The sequence below is a fragment of the Lissotriton helveticus genome, unplaced genomic scaffold (assembly GCF_964261635.1).
Source record: "Lissotriton helveticus unplaced genomic scaffold, aLisHel1.1 SCAFFOLD_586, whole genome shotgun sequence".
Taxonomy (NCBI): Eukaryota; Metazoa; Chordata; class Amphibia; order Caudata; family Salamandridae; genus Lissotriton; species Lissotriton helveticus.
In genome coordinates, this window is record NW_027611895.1 from 90,951 (window position 1) to 111,824 (window position 20,874).

The 20,874-nt window shown below is 49.3% G+C and overlaps 1 protein-coding gene across 1 annotated transcript in view; it reads right to left on the reverse strand.

Moving 5' to 3' along the window:
- LOC144807228 (uncharacterized) overlaps window positions 1-20,874 on the reverse strand; it is a 170,475-nt gene that overhangs the window by 48,420 nt on the left and 101,181 nt on the right. Inside the window, exon 5 of the mRNA XM_078673084.1 lies at window positions 9,423-9,659. Coding sequence (XP_078529210.1) covers window positions 9,423-9,659 — 237 coding nt within the window. The remainder of the gene's footprint in view (window positions 1-9,422; window positions 9,660-20,874) is intronic.

Below are 20,874 nucleotides of genomic sequence, written 5' to 3' on the forward strand. Positions count from 1 at the left end.
TCCTCGAATACTTGACACTCCTGCCCCTGCTTAGTGACGTAGGTTTTACTGGAAATACCCATGTGATTTTTACCAACAGGTAGAGCGCAGCACTGCTGAGTCCCGGCCTCTGTCTCATCTCGGACCCCGACCATCGCCAGAGACTCGACCTCCGGCGCACTCACCCGCCTGTCACCTCTGAGTCAGAGCGCACTCTGCTGTCACCGTCCCTGCACTCTGGTCTCAGTATCAGACCTCTCTCACTCTCGTCTCAGTGTGTGTCAGACCTCCCCCCTTACTCTCCGCTCTCATCTCAGTGTCAGACCTCTTTCGCCTCTCACTCTCTGCTCTCTCTTCCCTCTCACTCTCCGCTCTGTCTCCCCTCTCACTCTCCACTCTCTCTTCCCTCTCACTCTCCGCTCTCTCGTCCCTCTCTCCGCTCTCTCTCCCCTCTCACTCTCCACTCTCTCTCCCCTCTCACTCTCCACTCTCTCCTCCCCTCTCTCTCCCCTCTCACTCTCCGCTCTCTCTCCCCTCTCACTCTCCACTCTCTCTCCCCTCTCACTCTCCGCCCTCTCTCCCCTCTCACTCTCCACTCTCTCTCCCCTCTCCCCTCTCACTCTCCACTCTCTCTTCCCTCTCACTCTCCGCTCTCTCTTCCCTCTCTCTCCCCTGTCTAGGCTGCTCTCTGACTGTCTCCAGTGGCCTCTGTCTGTCTCTGGTCACCCCTCCTCACTATCACACACCCTCACATCCACTCACCCTCACACCCTCACCCTCACCCACCCTCACCCCCTCACCCCCTCACCCACCCTCACACCCCCTCACCCTCACCCCCCTCACCCCTTCACCCTTGCACCCTCACTCACCCTCACCCCCTCATCCTCACACACCCTCACTCACCTTCACACCCCCTCACCCTCACCCCCCTCACCCTCACACACCCTTACCCTCACCCTGACACACCCTTTCACCCTCACACCATCACCCTCACACCCCCTCACTCACCCTCACACACCCTCACTCACCCTCACCCCCTCACTCACCCTCACCCTCACACCCCTCACCCACCCTCACACACCTTCACACCCCCTCACACACCCACTCACCCTCACACACCCTTACCCTCACCCCCTCACCCTCACACACCCTCAGTCACCCTCATACCCTCACCCTCACACCACCTAACCCTCACCCCCTCACCCTCACACACCTTCACACACCCTCACCCTCACACCCCCTCACACACCCTCACCCTCACACCCCCTCACTCACCCCCTCACTTACCCTCACCCTCACACCCCCTCCCACACCCACTCATTGTCACCCTCACACCCCCTCACCCTCACACCCCTCACCCTCACACCCCCTCACCTTCACCCACCCTCGCCCTCACCCACCCTCACACCTCCTCACCATCACATACCCTCACATCCTCTCACCCTCATGCACCCACACACCCACCCTCACACCCCCTCACCCTCACACCCCCTCACCCTCACACCCCCTCACCCTCACACACCCTTACCCTCACACCCTCACCCTCAGTCACCCTCACACTCACACCCCCTCACCCTCACCCCCCTCACCCTCACCCCCTCACCCTCACACACCCTCACTCACCCTCACACCCCCTCACCCTCACACCCTCACCATCACACCCTCACCCACCCTCACTCATCCTCACGACCCTCTCACCCTCACACACCCTCACACCCCCTAACCCTCACACGCCCTCACTCACCCTCACACACCCTCACCAGCATAGCATACCAAAACCTAGCATAGCATAGCAAAACATAGCATAGCATAACAAAACAAAGCATAGGATAGCAAAACCAAACCTAGCATAACAAAACAAGAAATAGCATAGCAAAACACAACAAAGCATAGCATAGCATAACAAAACACAACAACACATAGCATAACAAAACATAACAAAGCATAGCAAAACAAAACATAGCATAACACACAACAAAATATATCATAAGATAAAACATAGCACAACATAACAAAACAAAGCATTGCATAACAAAACATAGCAAAACACAAAGCATAGAATAACAAAACACAGCATACATAACAAAACATAGCATAACAAAGCATATCAAAACATAACATAACTTAGCATAACAAAACACAACAAAACATAGCATAACAAAACACAACATATCATAGCATAACAAAACAAAGCTTAGCATAGCATAACAAAACATAGCATAGCATAGCATAGCATTACAAAACATAGCATAACAAAACATAGCATAGCAAAACAAAGCATAGCATAATAAAACACAACAAAACATTGCATAGCATAACAAAGCATAGCATAACAAAGCATAGCATAGCAAAACACAACAAAACATAGCATAACAAAACATAGCACAGCAAAACACAACAAAACATAGCATAACAAAACATAGCATAGCATTACAAAAAAAAGCATAGGATAGCAAAACAAATCATAACATCACATAACAAAACATAGCAAAACACAACAAAACATAGCATAGCATAACAAAACACAACAAAATATAGCATAGCATAACAAAACACAACAAAACATAGCCTAACAAAACATAACAAAGCCTAGCAAAACAAAACATAGCATAACAATACACAACAAAACATATCATAAGATAAAACATTGCATAACAAAACAAAGCATTGCATAACAAAACATAGCAAAACACAAAGCATAGTATAACAAAACACAGCATACATAACAAAACATAGAATAACAAAGCATATCAAAATATAACATAACTTAGCATAACAAAACACAACAAAACATAGCATAACAAAACACAACATAACATAGCATAACAAAACACAACTTAGCATAGCATAACAAAACAAAGCATAGCATAACAAAACATAGCATAGCATAGCATAACAAAACATAGCATAACAAAACATAGCATAGCAAAACAAAGCATAGCATAATAAAACACAACAAAACATTGCATAGCATAACAAAACATAGCATAGCATAACAAAGCATAGCATAGCAAACCACAACAAAACATAGCATAACAAAACATAGCATAGCATAAAAAAACAAAGCATAGGATAGCAAAACTAAACATAGCATTACAAAAAAAGCATAGGATAGCAAAACAAACCATAGCATAACATAACATAACATAACAAAACATAGCATAACAAAACACAGCAACACATAGCATAACAAAACATAGCAAAACACAACAAAACAAAACATAGCAAAACACAACAAAACATAGCATACCATAGCAAAACACAACAAAACATAGCATAGCATAACAAAACAAAGCATAGCAGAGCATAACAAAACAACGCATAGGATAGCAAAACTAAACATAGCATAGCATTACAAAAAAAGCATAGGATAGCAAAACAAACCATAGCATAACATAACATAACATAACAAAACATGGCATAACAAATCACAACAACACAGCATAACAAAACATAGCAAAACACAACAAAACATAGCATAGCATAACAAAACACAACAAAGCATAGCATAGCATAACAAAACAAAGCATAGCAAAACAAAACATAGCATAGCATAACAAAACATAGCATAGCAAAACAAAGCATAGCATAATAAAACACAACAAAGCATAGCATAGCATAACAAAACATAGCATAACAAAGCATAGCATAGCAGAGCAAAGCATAGCATAGCATAATAAAACATAGCATAGCATAACAAAGCATAGCCTAGCAAAACACAACAAAACATAGCATAGCATAACAAAACACAACAAAACATAGCATAGCATAACAAAACAAAGCATAGGATAGCAAAACTAAACATAGCATAGCATAACAAAACAAAGCATAGGATAGCAAAACAAAACATACCATAGCATAACAAATCATAGCATTACATAACAAAACATAGCATAACAAAACACAACAAAACAGCATATCTTAACAAAACAAAACATAGCATGGCTGAACAAAACATAACAAAACATAATAGCATAGCAAAACACAGCATAGCATACCAACACAACAAAACATAGCATAGCATAACAAAACATAGCATAGCAAAACAAAGCATAGCATAATAAAACACAACAAAACATAGCATAGCATAACAAAGCATAGCAGAGCAAAATATAGCATAGCATAACAAAGCATAGCATAGCATAACAAAACGTAGCATAGCATAACATAGCATAGCATAGCAAAACATAGCATAGCTTAGCATAACAAAACATAGCATAGCATAACAAAACAGCATAGCATAGCATAACAAAACAAAACACAGGATAGCAAAACAAAACATAGCATAGTATACAGCATCACTCAGCACCACCACAGCATCACTCAGTGGCACCACAACATCACTGAGCTCCACCACAGCATCAATCTGTGCAACCATTCAACAACAACTGGTTCAAATATGTTTCAAGCTTTATTACTCAATGCTCAATGTTTCAAGCTTTATTACAAATGTAACTGAACATAATCTTCACAAATGTTATTTCAAAAGTTTAAGCTATTGCCATTATAAATTACAATAACTTTTTTAAGTATTAATTATTAAAAAAAATAAAAACCATTGTTATTTGTAATATCAATACATGTAAGTCACGTAAATACAACACATATTGCATTACAAATGCTATAGGTGTCACATTTGCGTAAGTTATAACTATTGGCATGGTAAATGACAAAGCTATTAATTTCGCTATTTTCAAAAACAAAACCTAAATAAAAAAATTGTCATTTACAATACCAATAGCTCAAACTTTCCTAATACGAGACCTATTGCATTGCAAATGCTTGTTTTTCTTATAGCGCTTGAGAGCGCTTTATCTTGCCCTTCAGCGCTTGGGAGCACTGTGACCCTCTGCCTCACGCTGGGAGCGCTTTATTTCTATTTTGGACCTTGATTTTGGCCTATAGCACTGGGGAGCGCTTTCACCCCTTTGGCCGGTGCCCACCCGGCATTTTTTAAGTCCCGCGAACGAAATCGCCACCGCCGCCTGGCAGGAAGTCAGGAGGTCCGAGGGCGGGGCAAAGGGACATCCGGAAGCCCAGGCGGGAGCCTACCCCGCACTGGGAAGTGCTGCACGAAGAGTCTGAAGCCTAGCGAGGCTCCCCTGAGGAAGGAGCTCCGCCCGCGGCCCCAGGGGAAGTGAGGAGAGCCGCCACAGAGCTGGAAACGAGACCCGGTGAGTGCCTGCAGGAATGGGGGAGCGTCGGGGCACCTTACCGGGGTGGGGCCTGCCCCGCCCCGCCCCTCAAGTGCGAAGCCCCCGAAAGTGCGAGCCTGAAGGGCTCCGGGTGCCCATTTGTTTTCTAGAGCCTGAGAGGCTCTTCAAGGCGCCGCAGTTGTCCCAGAGCCCGAGAGGCTCAAGGCGCCACAGTTATTTAGAGAGCCCACAAGGCTCGTGGGGGAATATTTGTGTTAGAGCCTGAGAGGCTCCTCATCGCCCCAGTTGTTCTCGAGTCCCCCGTGAGGGACTCCAACATAATTGGGGGCATCGTCCATCGTTTCTGGTGTGGTAGAGTGGCCCCAGCAGTCAGCGGGCCGCTCCCACTCGCCCCCCCAGTGATCCAGAGCCACAAGGCTCACAAGTGCTTTGGTGGCCAGAGCCTGCGAGGCTCCACCGTGTTGGCCACATCTTGTCTACTACAGCTGCCCAGCACTTAGTGGGCAGCTGCCACGTTTAGGCTTGTCCTTGGCTGCCTGCACAGCCTGCCCTGACATTTCAGTTGGCCTGAGGGACAATTCCAGTGTTGCGCCTATGTGCACCTTGCGCAACTTGTGTTTTACTTGCCAATGTGATTTCTGCACAATTGTTCCTTGCTGCACCTCTGAATGTTGTGATGCATCATGTGTAATGTGTTCTTGCTTATACCCCTACATGTATTGTGATACTTAGGTGGTTGTTCTTTCTAATACAGGTGTGCTAGTGAGGTCCTGGTTCCCTGCGTAATATTTTCCTAAGGTGGTTAGGGTTGTGTAGGTGGTACTTACCTTTTTATACCAGTGGTTACTGGTTGTGTGCTACATTTGCTATTTTGTGCTACAGTGATTATGCTATGATCTACAACGTACTATTTCTAACAGTATTTCTAGTTCTAAAAGTGCTTATTCCTGACAGGGGTCCACGTGGCCCTCTCCCATGTACATAATCCCCTGTACATTCTGCCTGTGCCTGTTGGCACATTGTAACATGTGTGTTTTTATCTAATGTGTTTTGGTATAATACAAAGGCTATTTTTACATATAACCTTGTGTGGAGTTTCCTTTGTGGTGAGCCTTGGGTGTTGTTGCTGGGTGCACGCGCAAACACTTAACCTACATAGCCTCCGGGATTAGCCTTGCTGCTCGTGCCACGTTACCTAGAGGGTGAGCAGGGGTTGTCTTTGGCGGGTAACTCCCTTGCCCTGACTTGGGAGTGGTGGTTTCTGCCTGACTTTGGCTCAAGCCTTAGCCAACCAGAAATCCCATTTCTAACACAAGCCCAGACCCTCACCCCCCATCATCAAGACTCCATCCCACACAACTAGCCTGCCCTCACATTCATACAACCTGGGCAACACACATTGTGTGCTGCAGAAGCCACAGGGAACACAAGACAATTTGGTTCATACACTTGCTCACTCACTTTGGGTCCTTAGGGAAGGGACGAACATCAACTATTAAAAGTTAACTGTTTTCTGTTTTTACTGAATTTAAAAACAAGCGCACACGCCTCGCACTAAAAGTAAATCATCAAGAGGACAGGAGGAGGCAGCAGGGGCAGGGGAGAGAGGAAGTGGCCTGCACCTGTTTCCCCTTGAAGGAGAGAGCACGAACCATCTGTTAATTATAAACAGATGGTTTCAAAGCTCGCTCCCACAAGGGAATCACCAAACGTGCACACGTTGACATTGAAAGCAATGCGAAGCGTGCACATTTTTGGCAGAAAAAGGAAATTGATAACTAAAGGTCTCCTCCTATGCGTGCTGCATACGCGAGACCCCAAAAAATACTTTGGTGTTTACCTTTAACAAAAAAAAAAATACTTTGGTGTAATGCGTGATAATATCTATGTAGAACTTGGTAGACCCTTAAATGTTCTGGAAGTGTATTTACTTAATTTAAAGCACCATGTGAGTGTGAGTTAAATATGAATTTTCCCAGCAGGTGTCGACACAGAGGAATAATCTCGACACTAAGGCTCCTGCTGCTGCTCCGTCTTTAGGACTCACTGCCGTGCTTTCATTTAACAGTAGTGGTGAACATTTGCCCCGGTCACCAGTCATGAGTAAAAGGTCGCTACTCACTACATTGATAAGTTTCCTACAAACATTTTTATACGAATGTGAACACACACAGGCATGGAAGAGACCACTGGGGCCTTGCACAAAGGCCCCCTCTTACTTTAAATATTCCCCAAGCTTTGCAGAGAAGGCAGAGAGAGAGCGGAGTACCCTGCAGGATGGACTGCACCTCTAAATGAAGACAAGAATAAACCTACAAGCAGTTGATATCACCGGAGAGCCGGCGCAGACGACGCATCCTTTGTGCAGGTGTCACATTTGGATCAGGCCAGGGCAAGGAAGGGCGGCTTGTAGGGGATGCAGACATGCCGCTGCAGTGCGACCACCGTGTCTGCTCCTGACCTCCTGGCTGCCAGTGAAACACAGGCACCGGAGCTGCTAATAAATGATGGCACCCTGCTCCCACGTGCTTCAGTCATCATTAGACGCGCGGGAAGCCTACGCCTTGAGTCTGCGCAATGTGTCTTCAAAGTCTGGAACACAAAGTGCGCAGACTTAAGCTCCCAGCTTTCTGTTTGCCTGCAGCCTCTACCCCACCCTTTCACAACTCGTCACAGGGATGAATCCACCCCCTATGATGAGTTGGGAAAGGGAGGAGTGACCATCCTCTCCACTCCCTGACTGACGTGGAGCCCCTGCGCTGGGACTAATATTGCCAATTATTAAGTTCCAGAGAACGATCACGCATCTGCACTGCAATTCCCAAAAGCAGCGATTGCTGACTATGCTGGGTGGCCTTGCTGGGTGGCCATGCCGGGTGGCCATGATGGGTCACGATACTGGGTGACCATGCTGGGTGGCCATGCTGGGTGGCCTTGCTGGGTAACAATGCTGGGTGGCCATGCTGGGTGGCCATGCTGGGTGACCATGCTGGGTGGCCATGCCGGGTGGCCATGATGGGTCACGATACTGGGTGACCATGCTGGGTGGCCTTGCTGGGTGGCAATGCTGGGTGGCCATGCTGGGTGGCCATGCTGGGTGACCATGCTGGGTGGCCATGCTAGGTGGCTATGCTGGGTTGCCATGCTGGGTGGCCATGCTGGGTGGCCATGCTGAGTGACCATGCTGGGTGACCATGCTGGGTGGGGTTTGAGTATAAAAGGGTGCCTGTACAGAACCGTCTGATTACTATTCCAGGAAATGATCGAAGTAACCCCTTCTTTCCTGAGCTCCCCCGGTAAACTGGATCACTCAGTTTTGTTGACAAAGTTTGTTGGCCAACGTTTCTTCAGCTGAGCGCTTTGGTGGTGAGTACGCCCGCCCTGCCAGAGATCCGGCCTCCACTTGGGAGAGAGTGAAACCCCTGGTAAGGGCTGAGTCAGCCGAACTTTTTAGCGTTGCCAGCCTCATCATAGTTTAGTTCTAACTCGAAGGAATAGACTAAATGTAACCTGATTTCTTGCGCTACCACTAAAGACCATTATTAGTTGAAACAATTCCAGGGAAGGCAGCTCCGTAGAGACATAACAGTTTGGCTGAAGAATAAAGAACATGATTCATGAATATTATTGTTCAGTTCATGTAACTTTCTTTCGCAGCCGATGACTTAACCTGGGGCATTGAACTATTGAAGTAGAGGGAGAGAAATGTTTAATGAAACTCTTTACGGAATGATCCTTGTAGCAGTGTCTAGAATCGGGTGTAGCTAAGGTGTTAAAAGGTTAGCGTTGACCAAGTGACTTCACCTGATCCCCTTCATCTTGCGCCCTAATTTTAAGAGAGCCGGTATACAAACAGAAACCCTCAAAAAACAGAATATAGAGAGAGAGAGTTCTAAGTTCACCAAACAGGGTAAAAAAAACGAATCCTTCAAAAGCGGGGGATGTTTTATGCAGAACTCAAAACTTCCATCTGAATATTATGTATGCTCTCTTTTTGAAATCTCGCTCCTCGCAGTTCATATCCCCTAAACCCCTTTCCCTTGCCTGGCCACTCCAATACTCTGCGCTAATACAGCATTCAGAGTTGGTGGTGCCTGAAGGTGGATCTCTTGATCTTCGTACAGACCTGGAAGAAGTTCCGACTTGAGAGAAACACACCACTGTCCTCCCACTACTGAGGAAACCCCCTCAAACCCTTAAATGCTCACCAACCACAGGCCGATCTCCCTGTGACCATTCCCGGTTTACGTCTTGGAGAAAATGGTCAACAGACACTTTGTTGAATACCTCAAGGACCACCAGCTCGTCAAAACCACTCAGTCTGGTTGAGCCCCAACCACAGCTTTGAACTGTCCACATCCCCGCCATGGATGACATCCGCATGACTCTGGACAGAAGAGACATGGTGATCTCATTCTCCTGGTCCTCTCTGTAGAGTTTGAGACAGTCTCCCACCACATCCTTATCCAACGCCTCCAGGAGATCAGAATCCGACGAGACACACTCTGATGGATCTGCTTCTTCCTGATTGGAAGAACCAAGTCAGTCATCCTGTCACCGTACACATTTCATGCCGGTGACTTTGTCTGCTGAGTTCCACACAGATCTTCCCGGAGCCCGACCCTCTTCACACATACATGATCCCTTTAGCTAGAATCACCACTCTCATAACATCAACGTCCTCTCCTATACTGACACACAACTGTCTCTCATGGTCGAGATGCCCAGTACCCGGATGAAGTTTTATTCCTGTGTGACTGGAATTGCCCACTAGATGAAGATCATCTGTCCAAAACACTGACGGACTTAAACTGTGATCTTCGGGAAAAGCACATCAGAGTGGGACTCCACTTGGTGGCTACTAAAGAAAGGACGAACATCTACCCTCACCACCCATGCCAAGAATCTCAGGATCGTCATAGACAGCAAGCCTTGACCCGCCAGATCAACACCCTCGCCTCCACCTGCTTCAACTCCCTCCACATCCTCTGCAAGACCTTAAAGTGGATCCTCACCGAATGCAGAAAGACCATCACCCATGCACTAACAACGAGCAGGCTGGACTAAGGCAACACCCTCTACGCCGGAATCAACAAAACCCTGCTACACAAACTCCAGACCACCATCCAGAACACCTCAGCCAGACTCCTCCTCTGAATGATATTCTAGTATGGGCACCCTCAAGTTTAAAGATGTACAAATAACAGTTTTGTAAATTGGCCATTGTGACAGAAATTCACAGATGAAAACGTTGTCACAAACGGCATTTTTGTCCTACTCATTTTCATTATTTCAACAGTCAGCGTCTTTGAGAAAATCTTGAGGGATCTACACATATGACCCCTTTGTGAATTCTGAGTTGTGTCTACTTTCATAAATCTGCAGCTTTCCTGGATCCCCCCCGGGTTTCACAGTGGATTACACCAAAAACTGGAAGAAAGTTGAGAGCACAAAAAATAGGCAAAATGGGCTAAAACTGTTGTAAAAAACTTTTTTGTCCATACAAGCTGGGAAGATGGTGACCTTAGCACAGAAAATGTACAACAATGTAATTTACAGGAAAAAAAACAGTTTTCTCTGGAGCACTTTTTCCCTATTTTTTCAAAAAATGTAAACATTTTGCTATATTTTGCCTATTTTCTGGGTCCCCTCCAGGGGAATCCAAAACCCCTGGGTACCTTTATAATCCCCTGGATGTTAGACATAAGAGGGTGCCAAATTTGCCAAGGGTACCTTTTGTGAAAAAAAGTTATGTACCCAAGCAAAAACTACCCAAAATACGTTAAAAGAAAGTGTTCAGCACGTGGGGGAGGGGAGAGAGAAGGGCCAGCATTTAAGGGGTCAATGTGAGCAGTTAACAAACATTTCAGGTAGATTTTTTTTCCAGAGCGAACAATTAGGGGAATTTTTCAGCAGAAAACTACTAATCCAAACAAATCTGTGGTATTTGCACATTGGATCTTTCGTTAGTTGAAATGGTTCTTTAAACATGAAGCTCCTGGTTTGATCGGAGTCAATTACAGGGCAGAAGTTACACAACATTGTGAAAACAGAGGCAACATTGAGCACAGGGGGGCAGTAATATTTTGTGTACATGCACATGCAGTGTATGCCTTTGAAATGTTTTATTAATGGGTTAGCTTTGGTCCTATAGATGCCGGTCCTACGCTTTCCACTCCTACAAAGATGCACCCGTTCCTACCCAGCCCCAAGCATATCACCACTCGTGGACCCTTTCACCCGTCCAGTTCATAAGATTGGTTTGTTGGTCACTTAGCCCCCACATACCTCAGAATATCAGACAGGGTACCCTAAAGTGGGATCACCTGATACCGTACTGGCTCGGTACACACAGTGTCCTATATAGTTGGCTCAGGCAGTATGTATTGCAGAACAAAGCAGGCAGAGCGGGTCGAGTCGGACCTGTACCACAGACACAGGGTTCCATACAAGCAATCAGTCCACAGTCTATAAGCGCCACTACGGGCAAAGTGCCCGTAAAAAGCAACAAAACTGCCTTCTGGATCGCTTGCAACACCAACCAGAGGAGCAGCATTGTGGCGATGAGACGTCCCCTTGGAATGGTGCCATCTTCAGGGGCGTTCAACACCTGGGAAAGTATCTACACTGCTACGCATGGCATACCCTCATTGGTGGTACTACCTGATGTACTAAGGAAAGTACAAATGAGTACAAGGCAGCACCAGCCCTAGATCTAGGAATGAGATGAGGTATCAACTGTACTACCCATGGTATGCCGTCATGGGCGGTACCACCCGATTTACTAAGGTAAGAACAAATGAGTACAAGGCTGCACCCTCCCGAGATCTAGGAATGAGATGAAGTATCAACCATACTACCCATGGCACGCCGTCATGGGCGGTACTACCCGATGGTGGAGGAGTATGGTTAGAGCGGCAGACCCTGATGCAGAGTTCTGGCCAGTGACCAGGGTTCGATTCCCGCCTCGGCGTGGTCTCAGGCTCAATTTCTTCAGACCTGTTAATTCTCGCCTCTTTGCCTATTCTAATCACGGGCCCCACGCTGCAACTCGGGGCAATAGCTTGCTTAGCCTCCACACCGGCCCCAACAGCGCTAAGGATGCCTGGCTTCACCCTGGGGGTGCCCAGGAGTGGACACTTCACAGGGAAAGCCAGGAGGGGTTCCACAGCGGTATGAGTATCAGCGCCAGGAAGCCGAATAGGCGACACCGCAAGGTGACCGTCTGGTGACAGTGCGCTCTATAAGTACCATGACATTTAAATTTACATTTACTAAGGCAAGAACAAATTATTATTATTATATAATAATAATAATAATAATAATAATAATAATAATAATAATAATAATAATAATAATTTACTAAGGCAAGAACAAATGAGTACAAGGCTGCACCAGCCCTAGATCTAGGAATGAGATGAAGTATCAACCGTACTACCCATGGCAAGCCATCATGGGCGGTTCTACCTGATGTACTAAGGCAAGAACAGCCCGGATAGAAGAGCCCAGCTCAGCCCCAGGGCCCCCAGATAAAAGAGCCCAGCTCAGCCCCAGGGCCCCCAGATAGAAGAGTCCAGCTCAGCCCCAGGGGCCTCCGGATAGAAGAGCCCAGATTAGCCCCAGGGACCCCCGGATAGAAAAGCCCAGCTCAGCTCAGCCCCAGAGGCCTCCAGATAGAAGAGCCCATCTCAGCCCCAGGACCCCCGGATAGAAGAGCCCAGATTAGCCCCAGGGACCCCCGGATAGAAAAGCCCAGCTCAGCTCAGCCCCAGGGGCCCCCGGATAGAAGAGCCCAGCTCAGCCCCAGGGCCCCCAGATAAAAGAGCCCAGCTCAGCCCCAGGGCCCCCCGGATAGAAGAGCCCAGCTCAGCCCCAGGGCCCCCAGATAAAAGAGCCCAGCTCAGCCCCAGGGCCCCCCGGATAGAAGGGCCCAGCTCAGCCCCAGGGGCCCCCGGTTAGAAGAGCCCAGCTCAGCCCCAGGGGCCCACGGATAGAAGAGCCCAGCTCAGCCCAAGGTCCCCCGGATAGAAGAGCCCAGCTCGGCCCCAGGGGCCCCCGGTTAGAAGAGCCCTGCTCAGCCCAGGGGCCCCGGATAGAAGAGTCCAGCTGAGCCCCTGGGGCCCCTGGATAGAGGAGCCCAGCTCAACCCCAGGGGCCCTGGATAGAAGGGCCCAGCTCAGCCCCAGGGGCCCCCGGTTAGAAGAGCCCAGCTCAGCCCCAGGGCCCCCCGGATAGAAGAGCCCAGCTCAGCCCCAGGGCCCCCAGATAAAAGAGCCCAGCTCAGCCCCAGGGCCCCCCGGATAGAAGGGCCCAGCTCAGCCCCAGGGGCCCCCGGTTAGAAGAGCCCAGCTCAGCCCCAGGGGCCCACGGATAGAAGAGCCCAGCTCAGCCCGAGGTCCCCCGGATAGAAGAACCCAGCTCAGCCCCAGGGGCCCCCGGTTAGAAGAGCCCTGCTCAGCCCAGGGGCCCCGGATAGAAGAGTCCAGCTGAGCCCCTGGGGCCCCTGGATAGAGGAGCCAGCTCAACCCCAGGGGCCCTGGATAGTAGAGCCCAGCTCAACCCCAGGGGCCCCGGATAGGAGAGCCCAGCTCAGCCCCAGGGCTCCGGATAGAAGAGCCCAGCTCAGCCCCAGGGGTCTCCGGATTGAAGAGCCCAGCTCAACCTCAGGGGCCCCGGATAGAAGGGCCCAGCTCAGCCCCAGGGGCCCCCGGATAGAAGAGCCCAGCTCAGCCCGGCTCCTGCAGAGATTCCCTCCAGAATTATTCAGTCTATTTCTACAAACACAGCAGAAGGTGGTGACAATCTCTTACCTGAGCAGACGTGTCCAGGCTCTCTCCTCCTCCTGGGGGGCCGTGGGGAGTGGGGGGCAGGTCTGGGGTCTGAGGGGGGCAGGTCTGGGTCTTAGGGGCGGCAGGGGCAGATCTGGAGTCTGAGGGGGGGAGCAGGGGCTGATCTGGGGTCTGAGGGGTGGCAGGGGGCAGATCTGGGGTCTGAGGGGGGCGGCAGGGTCAGATCTGGGGTCTTGGGGGGCAGATCTGGGGTCTGAGGGGGGCTGATCTGGGGTCTGAGGGGGGAGCAGGGGCTGATCTGGGGTCTGAGGGGTGGCAGGGGGCAGATCTGGGGTCTGAGGGGGGCGGCAGGGTCAGATCTGGGGTCTTGGGGGGCAGATCTGGGGTCTGAGGGGGGCTGATCTGGGGTCTGAGGGGGGGCAGGGGCAGATCTGGGGTCTGAGGAGGCGGCAGGGGCAGATCTGCGGTCTTGGGGGGCAGATCTGGGGTCTGAGGGGGGGCAGGGGCAGATCTGGGGTCTGAGGGGGGCAGGGGCAGATCTGGGGTCTGAGGGGGAAGATCTGGGGTCTGAGGGGGGTCTGTAGATGAAGGTCGCTGCACAGACAGACAGGGCTCCTTCCTCCTCTGCAGCAGGCTGCACACACAAGCTAAGACAGGAAGTGATGTCAACGCTGCTGGTGCTGTCTCTGCCGCCGCTGACCCGGAAGAGGAAACCCTTCTCCCTTTCATCCAGTTTGCAGCTCAGTGGATTCATCAGCAGGCGAGGAGCGCCCTCTGGTGGCCGCTGACGGAACCGCCGCCTCCAGCAGGGAAACAAGCAATGGCACCTGCAAAGACACAGACATGGGTGTTATGGGAAACAAGCATTGGCACCTGTAAAGACACAGACATGGGTGTTATGGGAAACAAGCATTGGCTCCTGTAAACACACAGACATGGGTGTTATGGGAAACAAGCATTGGCTCCTGTAAACACACAGACATGAGTGTTATGGGAAACAAGCATTGGCGCCTGCAAACACACAGACATGGGTGTTATGGGAAACAAGCATTGGCTCCTGTAAACACACAGACATGGGTGTTATGGGAAACAAGCATTGGCGCCTGTAAACACACAGACATGGGTGTTATGGGAAGCAAGCATTGGCGCCTATAAACACACAGACATGGGTGTTATGGGAAACAAGCATTGGCGCCTGTAAACACACAGACATGGGTGTTATGGGAAACAAGCATTGGCGCCCGTAAAGACAGAAACATGGGTGTTATGGGAAACAAGCATTGGCCCCTCTAAACACACAGACGTGGGTGTTATAGGAAACAAGCATTGGTGCCTGTAAACACACAGACATGGGTGTTATGGGAAACAAGCATTGGCGCCTGCAAAGACACAGACGTGGGTGTTAAGACACTCACAGTCGGAACACTTCTACTTGAGTTTGAGTTTTAAGTTTAAAATATTTATAGAGCGCGCGTTCACCTAGCGGTTCCATGCCGCTATAGAGTACTGAGCCCAAAAGGACAAGAAGATCGAGAAGGAGCAAAGAATAAGAACGTTATGATAGGAAGGTTTGGGAGAAAAGAAGCGTTTTTAGCACTTTACGGAAGTGTGAATATTGGGTGGAAGATCTAAGGTGGACGGGGAGAGAGTTCCAGAAGGCAGGGGCAAGTGTGGAGAATTTCGTGCCTCCCCACTTTTTGCGCTTGAAGCGGGGAACTGTCAACAGTTGTTGGGAGGATGAACGCAGTTCCCTAGCAGGGGCATAGGTTTTAATTTCCGAGGAGATAAAGGCAGAAGCTGAGCCGGCCTGAGCCTGAAAAGTGATGCAGCCCATCTTGAACTGAGCTCGTTCTCGGATAGGGAGCCAGTGCAAGGACTTGAGGAGAGGAGTGACGTGATGGGATTTGGCCAAGTTGTAAACCAGGCGGGCAGCCTGGTTTTGGACCAGCTGTAAACATCGCATACTATAAGCGGGCAAGCCACAGTATAGAGCGTTGCCATAGTCTAGGCGGGAGATTACCATCGCCAGGACTATGAGCTTTAGGGCAGAGAGTGAAAAAAAACGAGAGACTTTATGGATGGTACGGAGTGAGAGGAAAGAAGAGGACACCACTTGGCTGACTTGGGAGTGCAAAGTGAGTTGGTCATTCAGTTTAATACCAAGAGTTTTTACAGAGGAAGATGGAGAAGGGGGAGGACCTAGGGAGGGGGGCCAGAAGAGAGAAGACCAGGGACTGGAGCAGCCACCTGTCAAAACCAGCTCAGTTTTGTCTGGGTTTAACTTCAGGTGGTTGTAATTCATCCAGTCCCGAATGAAGGTCATGACAGACTGGAAGTTGATCATGGACTCAGGGTGAGGGGATAGGGTAAAAATAAGTTGAAGGTCATCTGCATAATTATAGACGGAGACCTCCATTTGTTGGAGGGCAAAAATAAGAGGGGCAATGTACAAGTTGAATAAAAGAGGGGAAAGGGAGGAGCCCTGGGGGCCCCTGCATTGTACTTTGCGGAAGTCCGCCGAACAGTCGCCCAGGCGCACTGCCTGGGTGCGGTCCCTCAGGAAGGAGGACAGCCAAACCAAGGCCGAGCCTCCAATCCCCGCTGCCCTGACGCGGGAAAGTAAGATGGAGTGGTCAACCGTGTCAAAGGCGGCGGAGAGGTCGAGGGGGATTAGGGCCTGGGGGTGGTTAGTGCCCATACCCTCTCTGAGGTAGTCGAGGACCGATAGCACCACAGACTCCGTGGAGTGTGCGGGGCGGAAACCAGCTTGACGGGGGGCTAACACCCTGTTCTCCTCTATTAAGGCACTGAGTACTCTGGTCACATGGCGCTCCAATACCTTCCCCAAAAAAGGCAATAGAGAGATGGGGCGGTAGTTGGCAGGAGCGGAGGGGTCAGCGCCAGGTTTTTTAAGGATAGGAACGATGATGGCCGATTTGAGAGGTGGAATAACAATATCCTGGGACAGTGAACTATTGAGAAAATTGAGGGGGGGCTGCACACACACCGAATATATGTGCTTAAGAATGTGGGCAGGACAGGGGTCCAAAGGGGAGCCTGATTTGACCATAGGCAGAAGGGTAAGAAAGGACTCTTCTGTCAGAAGGGGGGAGGAGTGAAGGCGTGCCCCAACTGATGGACACTGGGGGTCGACAAAAGAGGGGGGGGAGGAGGAATGTTTGCCTTGATGTTGGAAATTTTGTCCAGAAAGAAAGTGTTGAGGGAATTACATAAATCCTGGGAAGGGGAGGGTTTGAGGGTAGCTCTATCAGAGTAGGCGAGGTCGTGCACAATAGAGAAAATTTCTCTAGGCTGATTTTCGGCGGCCAGGATTATTGAAGTGAAATAAGCATTTTTGGTCGCCAAAATAGTTTTTTTGTACAGACTCAGGAGGGTGATGTACTGATTTTTGAGATTGGGACAATAATCTCGCCTCCAGGTCCGCTCAGCACGACGCACAGTGAGTTTTAAGACCTTCAATTCCTCATTGAACCAACGGTTTGCGTCGTTCGCACGCCTGGAGGACACCCGCCTGAGGGGACCGACAGAGTCGCAGCCTGATTGGAGCCAGGAGTTGATGGAGTCGGCTTGTGCGGAGGACGACAGACCATGGAGGTCCGGACTGGATGTGGAGAGTGTGGCGGACAGAGAGGCCACATCCACCTTGTTCCAGGAGCGCGCCCAGGTGTTTTTGGGAAGAGAGGGCTTGGGGACTGAGCTAAGATGTAGGGAAAAGGACATCAAAAAGTGATCGGACCAGGTACAGGGGGAGATGGACAGGGAGGCTACTGGGCAATTGAGGGACCAAATCTGGTCAAGGATGTGGCCATGGATGTGAGTGGGGGAGTGAACGTGAGAGTCAAAGTTGAGGGAGCAAAGGGTATCCGAGAATTCTTTGGAGGTCGAGCATTCAGCGGGGTCTGAGGGCCAAAAGTTAATACTAAAGGAAGATGAGCGGACAACTAAGAAGTCCGATGAGCCAATGGAGGGGAAGGCTAAAGATTGAAAGGAGATTTCTCTGCGGGCGATTAGGGCGACGCCACCGCCTGATTTTCCGGGGGGTCGATCGGCGCGCAGGGCGTAATATGGGGCAGGAAGTGCAGCTAGCAGAGAAGGAAGAGAATTGTCACAGAACCAAGTCTCTGTAAGAAATAGGAGATCCGGTTTGTGCAAGTCCAATAAGATAAAGAGTTCGTGGCAGTGCTTAACTGCTGACCTGGTATTGAGGTAGTAGACAGATAGAGTAGTGGGCGCAGGAGGGGCAGGGAGGTCGGAAGAAGGGCCAAGGAGGGGAAGGGGGATAGGGAGGGTAAGGGGGGGAAGGCGCGGAGCTGTCAGTCCCAGCCTACCGATGCGCACGGACACAGTATCATCCAGAGGCCACGGGCCTTGGAGGTTGTAGAGCTGCGTAGAAGAGTATTGTATCAACTGGGCATGGTGGAAAGCCCCTAGGCCCGGTCGGCCGCGGACGGGCGCAGACGGGCTTACCTTTGGCGCGCCTTCGGCGCGCAAACGTTGCGACCGCTGCGCTCGTCCGCTGCGCGTCCGGAAGACGCACATGATTTATGGGTAGGTAGGGCGGCAACCGGGGGGGCGTGGCCTCCTAGAAGGGGCGTGGCCTCCGGGCTTGTCGGAATGGCGGCAAGGACTGTTTGGATTGAGGTGCCGCGTCAGCGCTAGATCCGCTACGCGAAACAACTCAGGAGCGAAGAGGGTGAGTAATTAAAAACAACAATTTTAACAAGTGACAATCAAGATTAAAAACGGATCTCGCTCCCGGCTTCCTCCTCAGGAGCTCAGTGCTATGATAGTGAGGCGCTTGCAATCAGCGTCTATATGTAGTGCTCGGCGAGGGGGCGTGGCCTCCTAGAAGGGGCGTGGCCTCCGGGCTTGCCGGAATGGCGGCAAGGAGTGTTTGGATTGAGGTGCCGCGTCAGCGCTAGATCCGCTACGCGAAACAACTCAGGAGCGAAGAGGGTGAGTAATTAAAAACAACAATTTTAACAAGTGACAATCAAGATTAAAAACAGTTTCTTAAGCAAACACCAAACAGGGTCCATCTTCGACTACTTTTGAGAAATGTCACTCGAGGGGATTTAATTCTGTGTAATCTCGCGCATCCTTAGATCTTTCAAATTTTAGTTTTTGTTTCTCTTTTATTTCTTGTGCATCGAGGTCTGTGCATGAGACTGGCTTCTCTGAGCCAAAGGAGGGACCAGAGCTGCACACCTGTGTGTGTGCGTGTCTCTGTGTGTGTGTGTCTGTGTGTGTCTGTTTGTGCATGTCTGTGTGTGTGTCTGTATGTGCGTGTGTGTGTGTCTGTGTGTGTCTGTGTGTGCATGTCTATGTGTGTTTCTGTGTGTGTGTGTGCATGTGCGTGTCTGTGTGTGCGTGTCTGTGTGTGTGTCTGTGTGTGTGTGTGCGTGTCTGTGTCTGTGTGTCTGTGTGTGTGTGTGTGTGTGTGTGTCTGTGTGCGTTTGTGTGTCTGTGTGTGTGTCTGTGTGCATGTGTGTGTGTGTGTGCGTGTCTGAGTGTGCGTGTCTGTGTGTGTGTGTGTGTGTCTGTGTGCGTGTGTGTGTCTGTGTGTGTGTGTCTGTGTGTACGTGTGTGTGTGTCTGTGTGTGCGTGTGTGTGTGTGTGTGCGTGTCTGTGTCTGTGTGCGTGTGTGTGTCAGTCTGTGTGTGCGTGTCTGCGCGTGTGTGTCTGTGTGTGCGTGTGTATGTGTCTGTGTGCGTGTGTGTGTCTGTCTGTGTGTGCGTGTCTGTCTGTGTGTGTGTGTGTGTATGTGTGTGTGTGCGTGTCTGCGTGTGTGTGTCTGTGTGTGCATGTGTGTGTGTGTCTGTCTCTGTGTGTGTGTGTGTGTGTGTGTTTGTCTGTGAGATGTGTGTGGTGCTCTTCTAAGTGTGACCGCCCAGCTCTATGAGTCATAATTTGAAGGGGCTGAGAAAAGCTTTGTTTTTACCAACTATGTTTGTGTATGTGTCTGAACTGTCAGGGCCTCTTGTCCTGGAACAGCTATCCTCGATAGAAGATTGATTCACACATATAAAAATGTATACAATACACAAATATTTTAAAGATGTAAAGCGAGGTTTTGTGAGCAGTAAAAGTGACGTTTATGCTGGTAAAGAAATACTATTGGTGCTTTTATGTTGAAAGAACATAGAAATCGCTTTGTGACTTCGCAAGTTTTCCAGTTTGATCAAAAGAGGGACACTCAAGCTACGTAAATGCAGACTCGCACTATGTTGGAGAGAGAATATGTGTCCTGGAGCAGAAATAGGGTTGCCACCTTTCCCAGAGAAAAATACCGGCCTCGTGTTTTACATTCCATTATAACATAACGGGGTGACCCAATAAATATCCGTGGACCTGGGTTTCAAGTGGTACAAAAACAGTTGGTCCTGGACTTATTTGTCGAGCAATAAAGTCTAAAAATATTCACGTTTTTTCCAATTTTATGCATACATCTAATCTGCAAGAATTATCAATACAAACAAATTCCTCATAAGTGCACCAGATATAAAAGACTTAGGCACCTCTTGACTTTGAAAAGGTAAATTCGATTTATTATTCATAGCTATACTTCTATAACTGGTAGAAGGCACTACCTTATTTAATGATAGTCGGGAGGTTGATCCAAGATAAGGGTGTGTATGCTAGTGGTATGGAGCCTGGCCAAGTATTTGAGAACATCACAACGTTAATTGTGTATAGGGGCAGGTTGCATCAGAAGAGTCCTACCTTGGTATCTCAGTTTCCGTTTCGAGAGGTTCATCTAATATATCACCCTGAAATACCAGAGTTAACGGACCAGCCCAGTACTTTTACTAGAGCGGGTGTAGCGGCCCATTTCCAAGAACAGTGGGCCTGATTCACAGAACTAACTTAAGACAAAATCCTAAACTTACGACCATTTTGGTATTCACAGTAGGCCCTTACTCATTTCG